At 37.8% G+C, this 14,242-nt stretch overlaps 2 protein-coding genes across 2 annotated transcripts; one reads left to right on the forward strand and one right to left on the reverse strand.

The window, feature by feature from the left end:
• Positions 1–641: 641 nt before the first annotated feature.
• LOC143877775 (SUPPRESSOR OF GAMMA RESPONSE 1-like) lies at positions 642–5,174 on the forward strand. Its single transcript, XM_077379995.1, has 6 exons — positions 642–819; positions 1,395–1,536; positions 3,081–3,267; positions 3,550–4,118; positions 4,226–4,642; positions 4,725–5,174. The coding sequence occupies exons 1-6, from the start codon at positions 812–814 to the stop codon at positions 4,779–4,781; spliced, it is 1,380 nt and encodes a 459-aa protein (XP_077236110.1). The 5' UTR covers positions 642–811; the 3' UTR covers positions 4,782–5,174.
• A 1,872-nt stretch (positions 5,175–7,046) lies between these two features.
• Positions 7,047–11,510, reverse strand: LOC143876757 (myosin-binding protein 3-like). Its single transcript, XM_077378453.1, has 4 exons — positions 9,818–11,510; positions 9,488–9,700; positions 7,962–9,371; positions 7,047–7,689 (listed from the first exon to the last, which is right to left on the reverse strand). The coding sequence occupies exons 1-3, from the start codon at positions 11,175–11,177 to the stop codon at positions 7,984–7,986; spliced, it is 2,961 nt and encodes a 986-aa protein (XP_077234568.1). The 5' UTR covers positions 11,178–11,510; the 3' UTR covers positions 7,047–7,689; positions 7,962–7,983.
• Positions 11,511–14,242: the final 2,732 nt, after the last annotated feature.

The following is a 14,242-nucleotide window of genomic DNA, read 5'->3' on the forward strand; positions in this document are numbered from 1 at the left end:
CTTTTTTCTCCTACTTACTCGAATGAATTTTTCAAACCCTAAAACTAGACCTCTACATTCTCTTTACAAAATTAACTCTCAAACCCTAAAATATATGAGATCATCTTCTTTCTTTTAAAATAAAGGCAGAGAGAGAGAGACAGGGAGGCGATGGGGATGGGGATGGATGATAGTGTTTGTAGTGGTCTTTGGGTTTTTCCTTTTTTTTTTGTATATGATGGAATGGGTTTGGGCTATTTTTGTTTTTATTTTGTTTTTTCTAAAAAGAATATTCACTTTTCTTATAGAAACAAAAGATAGTGTGTCATTACTAAAATAAATATTAATGATATTATTAATAATAAATAAAAAGGATTTACTTCTCGGATTCGGATGTTAAACGGATCGGATATACCATTTACCAGATTCGCATCCGCTAAGAGCCGGATATCTCATAAACGGATTCGGATAATATCCGCTTGAAACGGATTAGGATAATATTCGCTTTAAACGGATTCGGATGCGGACGATAATCGAATTTCCGAATATCCATTTACACCCCTACATGTTGTTGAGGGTTGGAGGCGAATTTATCCTAGAGGGGGGCGAATTAATTCTAATGGTCAAGATCTTCCTATTCCTATACACCACATTTTCCCGTACAAGAATACATTTCCGTAGAGACGACGAAAAGTGGTGTACACTATTTTTGATTTGACTCCGTCGTTTACTCCGACGACCCAAATCAGTGCTAAAATGCCATGCCTTTTTTCTTCATTTCAAACGCAGTCGGTGCTAAAATCCGCCCCTTTCACTTGATTTTCTTCCGATAATGGCCGGGTATGCATGTTCAAATCCCACCCCCTCCTCTCTTACTTTATTCCATTTTCTCTCTTTCAATTGCTAGATGTGTTCTGGTTTCCATTTTCATTACCCTAGAAACAAAGGACGTCTAACTGTTCCAAGACCAAACACTTGGCTCTTTTGTATGGGTTTTTTGTTGTTGTTGTGATGAATATGCCCCTATTTTGTAATGCAGTGTGATTATGTTACAAGGGAATGCCATGAAACCCTCTCAAATACAATATCTTTGTAGCACCCAAACCAATGCGTTTGTTTTCTAAAGGAAGCCCATTAAACCCTATCAAATACGAGATTTTTGGCGCATACCCAAATTTTAATTTGGGCGTTTTTAGATAGTAGTTTATTTAATCCAAAAAGGCCCAAATTTTACCCACTTAGTAATTTGGGTGTGCATCCAAACACACACGTTTAATTTTGAGAGGTTTCAGTCTCGAGTTATGTAGGGGAAACCTAATTATACTTGTTTTAATCCTTTTTTTTTTTGCATTGGTGAATTGGGAGTGACTCGAGTTCTCTTGCTATTGTTTTTTTATTCAATTTAAATGATGCAGGCCATCATGGTTAGTCGACAGCAGGAGAATTGCTACAAAAATCAAGAGTGCTTCCGAAACATTTGATCACGAAAAAATCAAGTGGAAAAGCAACCCCACAAGAGCTTGTCCCAGCTGCAACCATATTATCGACAACAGCGATGTATGATTTCCTTACTAGTCTGGATTTTCTCTTTAAATGAATGATAGGAAACTATATAAAGACCATCTGGGTATTAGTAACTTCTATACACTTACTAAGTACACAGATTGAGGGTAAATTGAATACTGATGCATTGCAGGCAGATGGAAAGTTAGAAATATTGTAGTTGACTGGTAATTGGTCCATTAGTTGTTTTATTTTGTCCTTTTGGTTATAATTTTTTAAAACTGTGGCTGGGCACTTAAAGTGAATGAAACACGATAAAGAATCTAACCTTCTAAGGATTGTGAATATGATAGGAAAATAGTATTCAAAGATGAAGTCGATTTTACATGGGTTTATGCTCGTTACAATTTACAATTGGCTAAATAATTTACTAATTTATTTTATCATAATCAATTTACAATATGTGATAGGAAATGCAGGTTTGTTAGTTGTGGAATTTAGAACTATGAAACATACACTACTTATTTGTACTCCCTCTTTTGCTTGACTAGGGTATTTTAGTTAGTGTACACGATTCTTGAGAATTTTTTGCATCCGAATATCTTCATCTATATTCTATTGTGGAATTTCAAGCTAATGAAACAACCAAATCTTAATTGAATCAAAGCAAGTAACGTAGGAGAAATGGCCACAATGGTGTGACTACAACGGTGGTCTCCTCATAGTCATCTCCTTCTTGCTGAGAAAACGAAATTGACATGGGCGATGAGGATATCCAGATAACACAGTATCAATGAGGAGAGTCATGTATATTAATAAAAGGAGATTGTCATGGGGGATGCGGATATCAGGATAACACAGTGTCAAGGAGGATAACAATGTACATTAATGAAAGGAGATTTCCATGGTTGATGAAGATATCAGGATAACACTATATCAAGGAGGAGAGTCATGTATAATAATAAAGGAACTGCTTTCCATTGGCTATGAATATATCTGGATAACACATAATCAAGGAGGAAAGTAATTTATATTAATAAAAGGAGCTGCTTTTCATGGACGATGAGTATATCCGGATAACACAGAATCATCAAGGATTCTTCAAATGAAAGTTGTCATGGAGATAAGATCAGATTATATTGTCTGACGAAGATCTCTGTAAACTATGGTTCATGCACATATGATTATCAACAAATGTGAGATATTTCTGAAAAAGGAAGAATTTTTAAGGAGACTTTGGGGAAGGGTTTTGTCAAAAAGGATGAAGAAATATTTGGACTAAACAGAACAAGAAAGAAGAATATTTAATCTAGTGCGTTATTTTTTTTTTTTGCACTAGTTTACTTAGTGAAGGCGTCCAAATTATGTGCTTGATGTCAACCTAATTTGATAGCCTTGAAAATTCTTGGTGTGGAGAGGTCACATTCTCATTAATTTCAACAATGCAACTTTGACATGCTTAAGCTCTGTAAAGGAGCCCTTTTTATTAAAGTTACACAGCCAATAAACATAAAAACCTCGATTGAACTCTCCAAAATGGCCAACCATAATTACAAGATAATATTTCTACACTTACAACAATTTCTACCATTTTTCAGGTTACTCAGGATTGGCCAGGTTTACCCCGAGGTGTGAAATTTGATCCGTCTGATCAAGAGATCCTTTGGCATTTACTTGCAAAAGTTGGTGTGGAGGATGTAAAACCACATCCATTTATTGACGAGTTCATACCGACTGTTGATGAAGAGGATGGAATCTGCTATACCCATCCCCAGAATCTACCAGGTGATTACTACCTGATAGGCATTGCTTTCTTTCTTCCCAACTTTGGCCCCCCATTTGGTTACATAATCTAGGATTGTAAAAAACCTGGATCTTATAAGCTAAAACCAGGATTTTCCAATCTAAAACCTTGATTTTACATACAAGGGACTGTAGAATCCTATTTTTGGCTTATAAAATCTACATTTTAGGTAAATCCAGGATTTTACAATCTTGGATTATTAAATCTGTGTATCCAAACGGCCCCTTATGATTACTAACTTCTGCCAAAACATGTGCTTCTAGGAGTCAAGCAAGATGGAAGTGTGTCCCACTTTTTCCACACAACAATCAAGGCATACAACACTGGAACTCGGAAGCGGCGAAAGATTCAAAATAACTTAGGGGACGTCCGTTGGCATAAGACAGGAAAGACGAAACCTGTGATTATGGATGGGATACAAAAAGGGTGTAAGAAGTTTATGGTTCTTTATATTGGCAATGAAAAAGGTAAGAAACCTGAGAAAACCAACTGGGTGATGCATCAATATCACCTTGGCACGGGTGAGGATGAGAAAGATGGAGAGCACGTTGTTTCTAAAATATTTTATCAGCAGCAGTCAAAGCAAGGCGAAAAGAACGAGCAAGAGCTGGATCTTGAAATCACTGGAGATGTTATCGTAAAAGTGGACCCCGTTGCCCCCAAACCTAATGAGCAAGACCTGGATCTCGACATCACCCAAGCTGTTATCGTAAAAGTAGACCCCATTACCCCCAAACCTGTGATACCAGACCCCCCTCGTTCTGAAAAGTGGCATGCTAATCTCGGCTCAATCCAAGAACCAACACTTGCTTTCGAGGAACCCTCCGTCCAAGTACTGCTAACCTCTAGCACTCCTAAAAATCTAATCTCACATTTTCATCTGAATCTTGATGTGATTCTGATATTTTGTTGAGCTAATTCTCTGAATTGATAACATAGGTTACAGCAATCTATGAGGCTGGAAATGACAAAAATGGCATGCAAACTGAATGGGGCGAAAAGATTTATGATCACGAAAGCCTTTCCACATACATGCAAGCTGAATGGGGCGAAAAGATGGATGATCACGAAAACCATAACACAGACGATCCTAAATGGTGGGAAGGGGAATCACAGTTCTTGTTAGATTCTCAGCAACTCGTGGAAGGTCTTTCTCTGTGTGATGAGCTCCTTGAAAGTCAGCCATCTTGTGGGGGCGATGATGAAACAAAAAAGCTTATGCCTCGCCTATCTGACTACTCTCTCATAGGAGCAGAAGATCTTAAAAAGGATCTAGAGGAGTGCCAAAAATTACCCCATTTTGATCATACAAATATCAAACTTGATACGGCTCCAGAATTTCGACTGAGCCAACTGGTATGTTGGTTTACAATTCAACTTTTTCTCCTGATGTTGAATTTGTGATTGTAATTAATCAACTTTCCAATTGTGTTTGTAGGAGTTTGGATCACAGGACAGCTTTTTACTTTGGGCTGGAAACAGCGCCACTGACTGAAGCAGGTTGATGGGGGAAGCAACCAGCAACAACTATTTAACTTGTTCATCACCAAACAAACGGCCTTGTTTTTGTAATTAATCATGCGGGCCTTTTTGAATAGGAGGGGATCAAAGGGTTTTCTGTCCTGTTTCATCGTACTCATTGCATAGGTTTGTTCTTCATCTATAGTATTTTGTTAAATTAAATCTTGTATGCTGACAGGATTTTAAGCTGTAATGCCTATACTATTTCAATTTTGAGAGGGCATTTGTTGCTGAACAGTAGCAGTTTTTTTTTTGGTTTTGTTCTTCCTCTATAGTATTTTGTTAAATTAAACGTTGTATGCTGACAGGATTTTAAACTGTAATGCCTTTACTATTTCAATTTTGAGAGGGCATTTGTTGCTGAACAGTTTTTTTGGAGGCAAGAGCAGGAAACGTAATATTAGAGAGCTCAACGCCATGTTTGGCAATCATGATTTTTTTTTCAACGGAATATTTAGTTTATCAAGTAGTAAGGGATTAGAGAGGATGGGAGCAGAGACTACAGAGAGCATGGATGAGGAGAGGGTGAGAAATGGCTGTAAAAAGAGGGGAAAAATAATTTGTATTCCGAGTGAAGTATATTCTTTCGTGCTTTTCAGAATTTTCTCACTCCATCACCCCTAAGGCTATGTTCGTTTGAGATTATAACAACCTATTGTGAGTGCCAAACTGATTGTTAGACTTAAAATTACGTTTAAAGTTGAATCTAATAATTGGTTTAGCACTCACAATTGGTTGTAAGGATCTTAAACGAACGGGGGGTCTAAGTTATGTGAAACAACCAATTACTCCAAAAGCTTAAGCTGTTAGAGTTGGTATTATTTAATCATTTATACTTCAACATTCCTCCTCATATGTTGCCCTGGTTTGGGTTGGCCATACATGTTTTAATATCAATGAGTTGTGTGTTGAACCCATGATCAGCCGTGAGGCAAAAGCTCTGATACTAAGTGAAACAAAACATTAACTCCAAAAGCTTAAGCTGTTAGACTTGGTGTCATTTAATCATCTATACTTAAACAAGTTTCTCAAGTCTCTACCTCAGCTAATATTCCATGGGGGAAAAACAAATTTATGGTTGCCAAACTTGGCCTAAACTTTTGTATTCACTATCCTAGCGACATTGTGAACATATACATGTATGTTGTTGTGTATCCAAACAGTTTACAAGAGAGGAAAAAAAAATACTCGAACCAAAATTTTAAGTTTACTCAAAATCTGCAGTTTAACAACTTTTGGTGTGACTTCTTCGAATCTGAAACTGGGAGTGCCAAGAGGGAGAAAGGGTGCCAATATCAAATATTTAGAGTTCTAAGTTGTTTTGGTTTATTTATTTACAGGGCCAAAATTTTCCTATGATTTCCTACTGTTAAATGATTAAGAGAGGTAAGGTGCCGGAAGTCTAAAAAATTTCAGAAAATGTGTTTGAATATGGACTGGAATAGTTTATTTTTAGATTGTTTCACCTCCTTGCCTCGCCCAGAAACCAACCTTCTAATTTCTTGTGAAAGGGCTGAGATTGATCTGATCTCACTAAGAAAACATGTTTTTAATCTCAACCCTCAAGGCTGATTTCTGTTTGACGCAATCTCTGTTTATTTTTACAGCTTAGAGAGAAATTAAGAGGGCAACTTTGGAAATATCCAAGTGTTGTACATTAGGCTGATGACCATTCACATCATCCCTAATCAGTTCTGCTATTTCTCAACCATTGATCTCTTCGATCAATTGCTAAGCACATTTTGCATGCCTTGGTTCATGAACTCACATCAGCATATGCAAGCACCATAGATTAGGTAGATCAATCTCGGGCATTGATCAAAGGCTGAAATTGTCTGTAGCAAAAAAGACTGTTTGAACCTTGTAGCGAGTCGGTTTTGCACCTGTTACTTCATATCTACGACAATTTGAAGAGGTCTTTCCAAGAATCATATACAATTAGCAAGAAAATGTTTAAGTGAAGTTTTATTTCTGCAATTTAATTTCGAAACTTGTAAAGATCCATGTGAATTGCACTTTCTTGTAACTATACTAGTATGACTAAATATCAACATATATGGAACCGATCCATAAATTAATCGCTTATATAAACTCGGGTTAGATTCCTCTTGCTTAAAGAAAACTATGTTGTCGAATGTGGGCATGTTTGAAAAACCCACTTCATCTCTCAAAAGATGAATGTAGCTTAAAGAAATGCCTTGTTTCCTAGTTTTGAGACCAGCCTGCCACAAAAGGGGAAAGAAGAAAGTGATGGAAATTAACTTTTTGACCAGGTTTTGTGGCAAATAAAGTTCAAGAACTCCAAAAGTCATAATAAACACACATTTATAGATACAAATGAATACACTTGATGTACAAGTCCAAGTAGCCAACAAACAATACTCAGAAATTGATCAAGACTCATATGCAAGAGGAAACGGATACTCCTTTACCCATCTCCCCAAAAAAATAAAAAAAAATGTGAAGGAAAGAAGAAACTGTACTAATCCCTGTCTTTCAATTGTTGTATACCTGGTACTGGAATCATGGTTAGATTTCTCCAGCTTTGCAAACCAGGAATTCTCCCACGGACTAAACTAACAGAGTGGCTGACCCACCACTCCTCCCTACCTCATCCACTTCCCCCTAAAATGAGGTGATGGGTCCCATAGAAACCCACAAAAATTTGGGCATGCCTAGAAACAAAAAAAAAGTAGGAAGTGAGCAGACTCCATTTCTAGTCAGCTCACACACAGCTGCAAGCCTGCAACAACATAAAACAAACCAAACCAGGTGCTTCCCTCCCTAGAGGGATTACCATACTCCCATGAATCTCCCCAACTGTGACATCCATCCCAGATGCCTTGCACAAATTGTCGATCAACTCGACTCAATCAAGCAACCTGCACCAGTGAAACAAATGATACATCAGAATTTCTTGTCCTTCGATTGAAATTCCAAGACAAATTAGATCAGGAACTGTATATCAGCTTACGCTTAGACTTAATGACAATTGATTAATGTATTCGTAGTCGATTGCCAACGTCAGAAAATAAGAATTCAACTATCATGAAAAACAAGAATATATTCAAGTTGGTCCATTGAGCACTAACAGACTAGTAAACTGTATTAGGGATCCAAATGATGAAAATAAATTAAGGTGATATTGTAATACCTTGTGCTGATTAAGATGAAAGTCATGATAAAGCATTGCTCGTGTTCTTCACTCGAAGTTCCACAGTCCTCAGACTGCGAAGGTGTTGTAATATCTCTTGAAGAAGCTCCATCCCCTTGTCTCCTTTCTTTAAGGAGCTGATAGAATGCTTTAGAAATTCTCTATCCGCCTCAAGAACCTGCAGCCTCTCATATACGTTATCCATCTCCTCTTCAATAACAAGCTTAGTGTCACAAGAGTTGAACTTGGAATCAGAGTTTTGTGAAATAACACTAGGATCTTGTTCTTCTGGTAATCCATCTTCATTTTCCATGCCAATGGCATCAAAAAGAGGAAGGAGTCTCTTTGCTTTGGAACCTATATTTCTTCTCTCATGATGATGATTACCGTTTGTACCCAATTCTTCCGAGAAACCATTTGGTATCCCATTTTCATTTTCATCACACAATTCATAGTTCTCACTAAACAGTTGGCCATTATATTCCGAGAAATGTTCGATCGCTTTTACATCTTCAAAGTGCTCTTCTTCATCATCCAATGTGAAAAGCTTCTCCTCCAATGTCTTGAGCTTCTCTAGAATGGAGAGCCTCTCTTCCTCAAACTCATCCAGTGATTCATCAAGTGTACCCAAATGCTTCGCGCTCTCTTGCCCCATACCTAAGCTTAGAACCTCATCCTGTGGAGTGTTCTGAGTGCTTTCTTGTAGGCCATAGAAACTGTCATCCCCTTCATTAAGATCTATAGATAACTCATCACTGTCCTCAGCGCTGGATGAAGCACTCTTCTTGACCATCCTCTTCTCTTTGGCCTCATAATGTAGGACCTTTTTGCGATATAATTCTAACTCCTTTTCCAGCTCTTGCTTTTCCTTCTCCCTCTTGACCATGAGCTCATTCAAAAGTTGCAAGGCTTCTTGATCATACTCAGACTGTTCTTCCATCATCCTCTGGTACTGCAATGTCTCCATCTGCATCGCAGCCTTCTCTTCTTGAAGCCTGGTTATCATTGCCATTGTCTGGTTAGCTGCGATTGCTGAAGCACTCCTTTCTTCTTCTAGTTCCCCATACAGTGCACTCAGAACTCTGCGTTCAGCTTTCAGGGCTGTTTTCAGACGATCTATGCTCACACCCTCGCAGCCATCTATGTCGCTTATGGTGCTCCCATCTAATGACTCTGTGCCCGATTCTTTTTTCCCAAACAGTAATCTCTTCTGTAGAGTATGGATCCCCCCCATGTAAGTTGGTGTTTCAGGAGCTCTCTCTTCCCCTGCCTCATTTAGTTCTGAACATGTGGATAAATGATGATTTTCACCTTTCTCAAAACTCTTAACCAGTTCAATTTTAAGTACTGGTTGAGATGCTGAGAAGCAGTCTTCTCCATCTGTAGCCAATTTCTTCGCAGGCTCGGGCACTGCATGTAAACCAGACATTAGAAACTTAAATCTAATATAACATTCATGCTTTTCAGATCATATTTGATTGAATAAAAAAGGAAAGACTTATAGGAATCTGAGGCAGCAAGAATACCTCGGTCTTCATCCTCCGCGAGTTCATCACTAGTAGTACAGCCACCAGCATCATCGTTATCTTTCGAAGACTGGTCCTTCTGAAGACATTCTAATGACGGGATAGATTCATGAATTTGATGACAATCCATAGTGTCCTCATGGAAGATCTCTCTCTCCGTGAAGCTTTCTGATTGATCCACAGTATCTTCCATTTTATTGTTTTCCTCGGATACTGTATCAATGAAATGCAGGTTTTAGGGTATATATAACAATGAATTTAGCATGAATATAGAAACATAATAAACTGCTTAAAGATGGAAAAGAAATTGCATCTTTGTAATCATTGTACCTTGGGGTTCATCAAAATCCATCTCTGCTTCTTCCACATTTGTGCCATCTCTAGCTGAGATTTGGGTTGCTTGGGCAATAGCAACTTGATTACATATCTCTTCACCCAAATCTGCATCAGGGTCTTCGGCAGGAAAGAGTGAAGAACACTCATTCTCATTGCTAATCTCAAGCTTTGTAGATATTGTATCATCCTCACTTTCATTAGTTGGAAGTACTACCACTTTATCTTCTAAAATGCTCCTTGTAGCAACAACAGGCACATCTTCTTTATGAATTTCTGATTTGGCATCCAACAATTCATCTTCTCTGAAATTTGATGAATTTTGGTTCCTCAAAGTCGTAGAATCGATCAATTTGATAGGAATAAAACGACTGTCATCAGAGCATTCTCCCAAACGGGTAGTAAGCATTAGGCAAGATGAATCTTCTGTAACACATACCTGATTCAAAATGTCATTATCATCAGATGGTGGAAGAATAGCAGTTCCTTCCAAATGCACTCTTGAATCATCATCAACAGGTTCTTGCTGTGACTTAACAGTCCATATCTCATCCCCTTTGATTTCTTCAGATTGGGAGCTCGGCGGACTATTTGAACACTCATCATCCTCTTTATCCTCTGTTTCTTCAACAACTTTATTAACAGAAATATCAGAAAGCATCTGGTTTTCTGCCTCACCATCTCTGTTTCTGATCTCATCTTTGTCATAGCCAATTGCGCATTCGGATTTTATAGGATCCAAATACTTGTCATCGCTAAAACCATCAAAATTCTCGTATTCTTCACACTGATTCTTAATCAAATTACCTTTCTGGGTATAATCCAAAACACCCCATGATGGCTTAAACAACAAATATGGCGAATAGAATTCGCTCCCTACGTTCACACCGCAGCACGAACACTTCAAATCTTTCTCACCAGTCTCAATTTTCGATCTACTGTCACTTGAATTCTTACCCATCTCTTTGATCAAAGAGAAGAATGCGATCCTGCAATCGGTTTTGCTCTGCGAAGGTCGTGAGGACGAGCAGTCCTCGCACATATTGCCAGCGTCCGCCAATTTTCGATGATTCAAACAAAAACCCAGTTTAGAAATCTCAGTGGCATGGGTCTCACAGACAAGACCTCTGTAAGAATTCATACATTTTTCGGGTTCTAGCACATGATCAATTCTTGAGCACCATAGACAAGGAGATTTTAGGCCGAAAAAGGAGGCGAATTTCATGATCAGATAGGAAAACAAGGAGTTGAGGAGGAGGAGGATTATCAGAATCCATTCAAGGACGGCGTAGATGAGAACTATAGTGATTTTGTTGGTGTTTCTGTGCAACATGCTTGCAAACTTGTTGGAAGCCATGGATATTGGATTGTTTTATTTAGAGAGAGAGAGAGAGAGAGAGAGAGAGGTGGTGTTGAAAAGATGTGATTGGAGAGGGATTTTATTGGGTTTACAAGGAAAGGCGGTTTTGAAATGGAGACGGAGAGAGTGCCAAAGAAGACAAGAGAAAATTGAAGTCAGAGGAAATGAGAGAAATGTGTAGGAGCTTTGACAGAGCAAAGACGCAACAACGGGTTGTTGCTGGCAGAAGAAGGATTCGGTAAAACGGTCTATTTAAATTAACAGTATTCAATTACAGAAATACCCATGGCTCATGTTTCTTCAATTGCAATACCTTTTCCTTTTCTTTCTATCCAATTACAAATGTACCCGTTGGCCATGGCCCCAAACTTATGGAAACGAGGAAATGACGAAATATAGCTGTCTAGTGTGGAAGAGGAAAGGGGATGGAAACAAAGAAATATGAAAAGAAATAGCGAAGGGATGGATTATAGAAGTAATGATAGTGATTTGAGAGGTGGAATGAATAAAGTTAGGTAGTGGGATTCCTGTCCACACCTCTTTTGCTTTTTGCACCCGCTTTCTCCCGCTCCTTTCCTTTGAAAACTTGTTTAGAACAAAAGGAGTCAATCAATAGATATAAAATTTGCAAATTATATTCTAAATAATTCAATATCAATACCGAACTTGTTTTTTAATAGCTTGCTTAAAAGAAAAGGAACGTGGTTTTAATGGAAAATCATTTTTTTGAAAGAAGAAAAAATTCAAAAGAAATGGGCTCGGGAAGTATCCAACGAACCAGCATAGCCACGAGGAAGAACAAGATTAAGATAGTATAGGGTGCCAATGGACCCAGACATGTTAAAGGAAAGGATTTGGGCACAATTGGATCCTAAATGTGTTCATTGGATCAATATAAGGCCCAAAATTATTTTGCTGCAAAATTCAATTTAGCGTCCTAGATCCAAATAGAGAGGAACTTGCAGGTGCAATTCTAGCCATCTGATCACTGATCAGAGAATCTGCAAATGCATGGATTGAAGGGTTGTGATTTATCCGATCTGTTCAAATTTAGAACGAGGACGGACCATATGAACGGTCCAAATCATCATAACCACGTCTTAGGCCCTGTTTGTTTTGGATTTTGGGAACCGATTGTGGGCCCAAAACTGATTATTGTACTCAAAATTAAACTTAGGCCCTGTTTGTTTTAGACTATGACAACCGATTGTGCAGTCCCCAGCTGATTGTTGGGCCGAGAATTGCATTAAATTTGAGTCCAACAATCAGTTGTCATAATCTAAAACAAACAGGCCCTTAAATTCGGGTCCAATAATCACTTTTGGACTCACAATCCGTTGTCAAAATCCAAAACAAACAGGGTCTTAGTTTTGTTCTCCTGCCAACAGGAAATATGATTCTAGAATTAGAAAAAAAGAAAGGAATTAGCCTTCTTTTTGGAGGAATGATGCATCTCCTGCCAAACACTCAATCCAAGTCCTATTCTTTCAGGACAATTATAAAATGCCACAAAAATTATCACTTGCTGGCCATCTCTTTATACCTTCTTGTCTGCAAGGTGGCAAATTAACTGATTTTATGCTGGAAAAATAACAGACATTCTCTATATTGAATGAGGGCTGCGTCTTGATTGCCAAAATCAGGAATTCGAATCGGCATCCTATTCTGGTATCCCTGTAAATGGAATGGAATAAATAAATAAATAAAAACATTCGGAACAATGAGTGGAATCAGAATCCCATCTCTTGGCGTGGGAAGTAAAACGCACCTTGTCATTTCTTTTTTAAGTGGATGCTGAGTGAATTTTGGGAATTGTAATAGCCATTGACAGCCGGTTAAATTATAAAAGACAACGTGAGTTCGTCTAACTATCAAAACATGGTAGTGCAAATATTAGGAGACTATATATAAATTATACTTCCATCATTTGCGTGTGTGCAAGGTTTACATAGTATTCTTGCTTGACAGGACTAGCTCCTTATCCAGTTTTATTTAAAGTCCTTCCATAGTTTTATGTTATATTTATGTCCCTAATTGTATTTCATACACATTCTTAGAGGCATGGTTTTAAATTTCGACCGAATTCCAAAATTTCGGATTTCAGTGGAGATCGATACGGAAATCACCTAAAACCAAAACGGTCATTTATTTCGGTCGAAATTTTGGTTTTTCTGAAATTTTCCCCAAAAAATCTGTTTTTTTAATATTAATTTAATATTTCACCGAAATTACCGAAATTTAATATTGAATAAAATATTAATTTCGGGTTTTGTACCAGATTTCGATCGGAAATTTGAAATTTCAAGGTCCGAAACTGGTACCGAAACCGAAATTTTAAACCTTGCTTAGAGGTCAGGCTGGAAAATCTTTTATTGTTTTATGTATATTTATATCTTGAATTGTATCCCATGTATATTCATGTGCCCCTTTATGATTGCAATATGGGCCTTTCATGCCCACCTCTGCAATGCTCGTCTTGGGAAGGTCCTCAAGAACATAATAGGATTATTTTTGTAAGATAAACTTTGCATAGTTTTCGTGTTTGAGTAAAACTTTTGAATTGGGATTGGGGCAGGAATGCTATATAAGGGCGTGATTGTAGACCATATGACGTACTCTTGCTTTTTGAAAGCCTTTTGATTGGTTCGCCTATAGATGGAGCCATGGAGGCACTATTGTCAAAGCATGTAATTAAATCTGGTGTGCTCTAGATTTGTGTGCCTACTTGAATTCTTTGTTATTTTATGTTTTCATCAAACCCTAGATCTATGTTTTTCACCACAGTTTGAGACAATTAACCCCATATAAAGCCCATCAAGTTAATAGAGGATGAACTCAACGGTCACGATATGTTCACGCCAACATGAAGACTCTTCGCACATATGAACTACGTGATATTTTAAAGCATCCTACCAGAGCTAAAGGAAGATTAGTTCTGCTCAAACCAATTAAAAAACAATGACTTTCAGTCAGTCACATCAAGTTTCTCAAATCAATTCTCATTTTTGGGAAGAACATAAGGGAGTTGTATCCACTTGGGAAGTCATGATGTTGATCACTAA

Source organism: Tasmannia lanceolata, unplaced genomic scaffold (assembly GCF_043159265.1).
Source record: "Tasmannia lanceolata isolate RefF3 unplaced genomic scaffold, GAP_Taslan_0.1 ptg000005l, whole genome shotgun sequence".
Classification (NCBI taxonomy): Eukaryota; Viridiplantae; Streptophyta; class Magnoliopsida; order Canellales; family Winteraceae; genus Tasmannia; species Tasmannia lanceolata.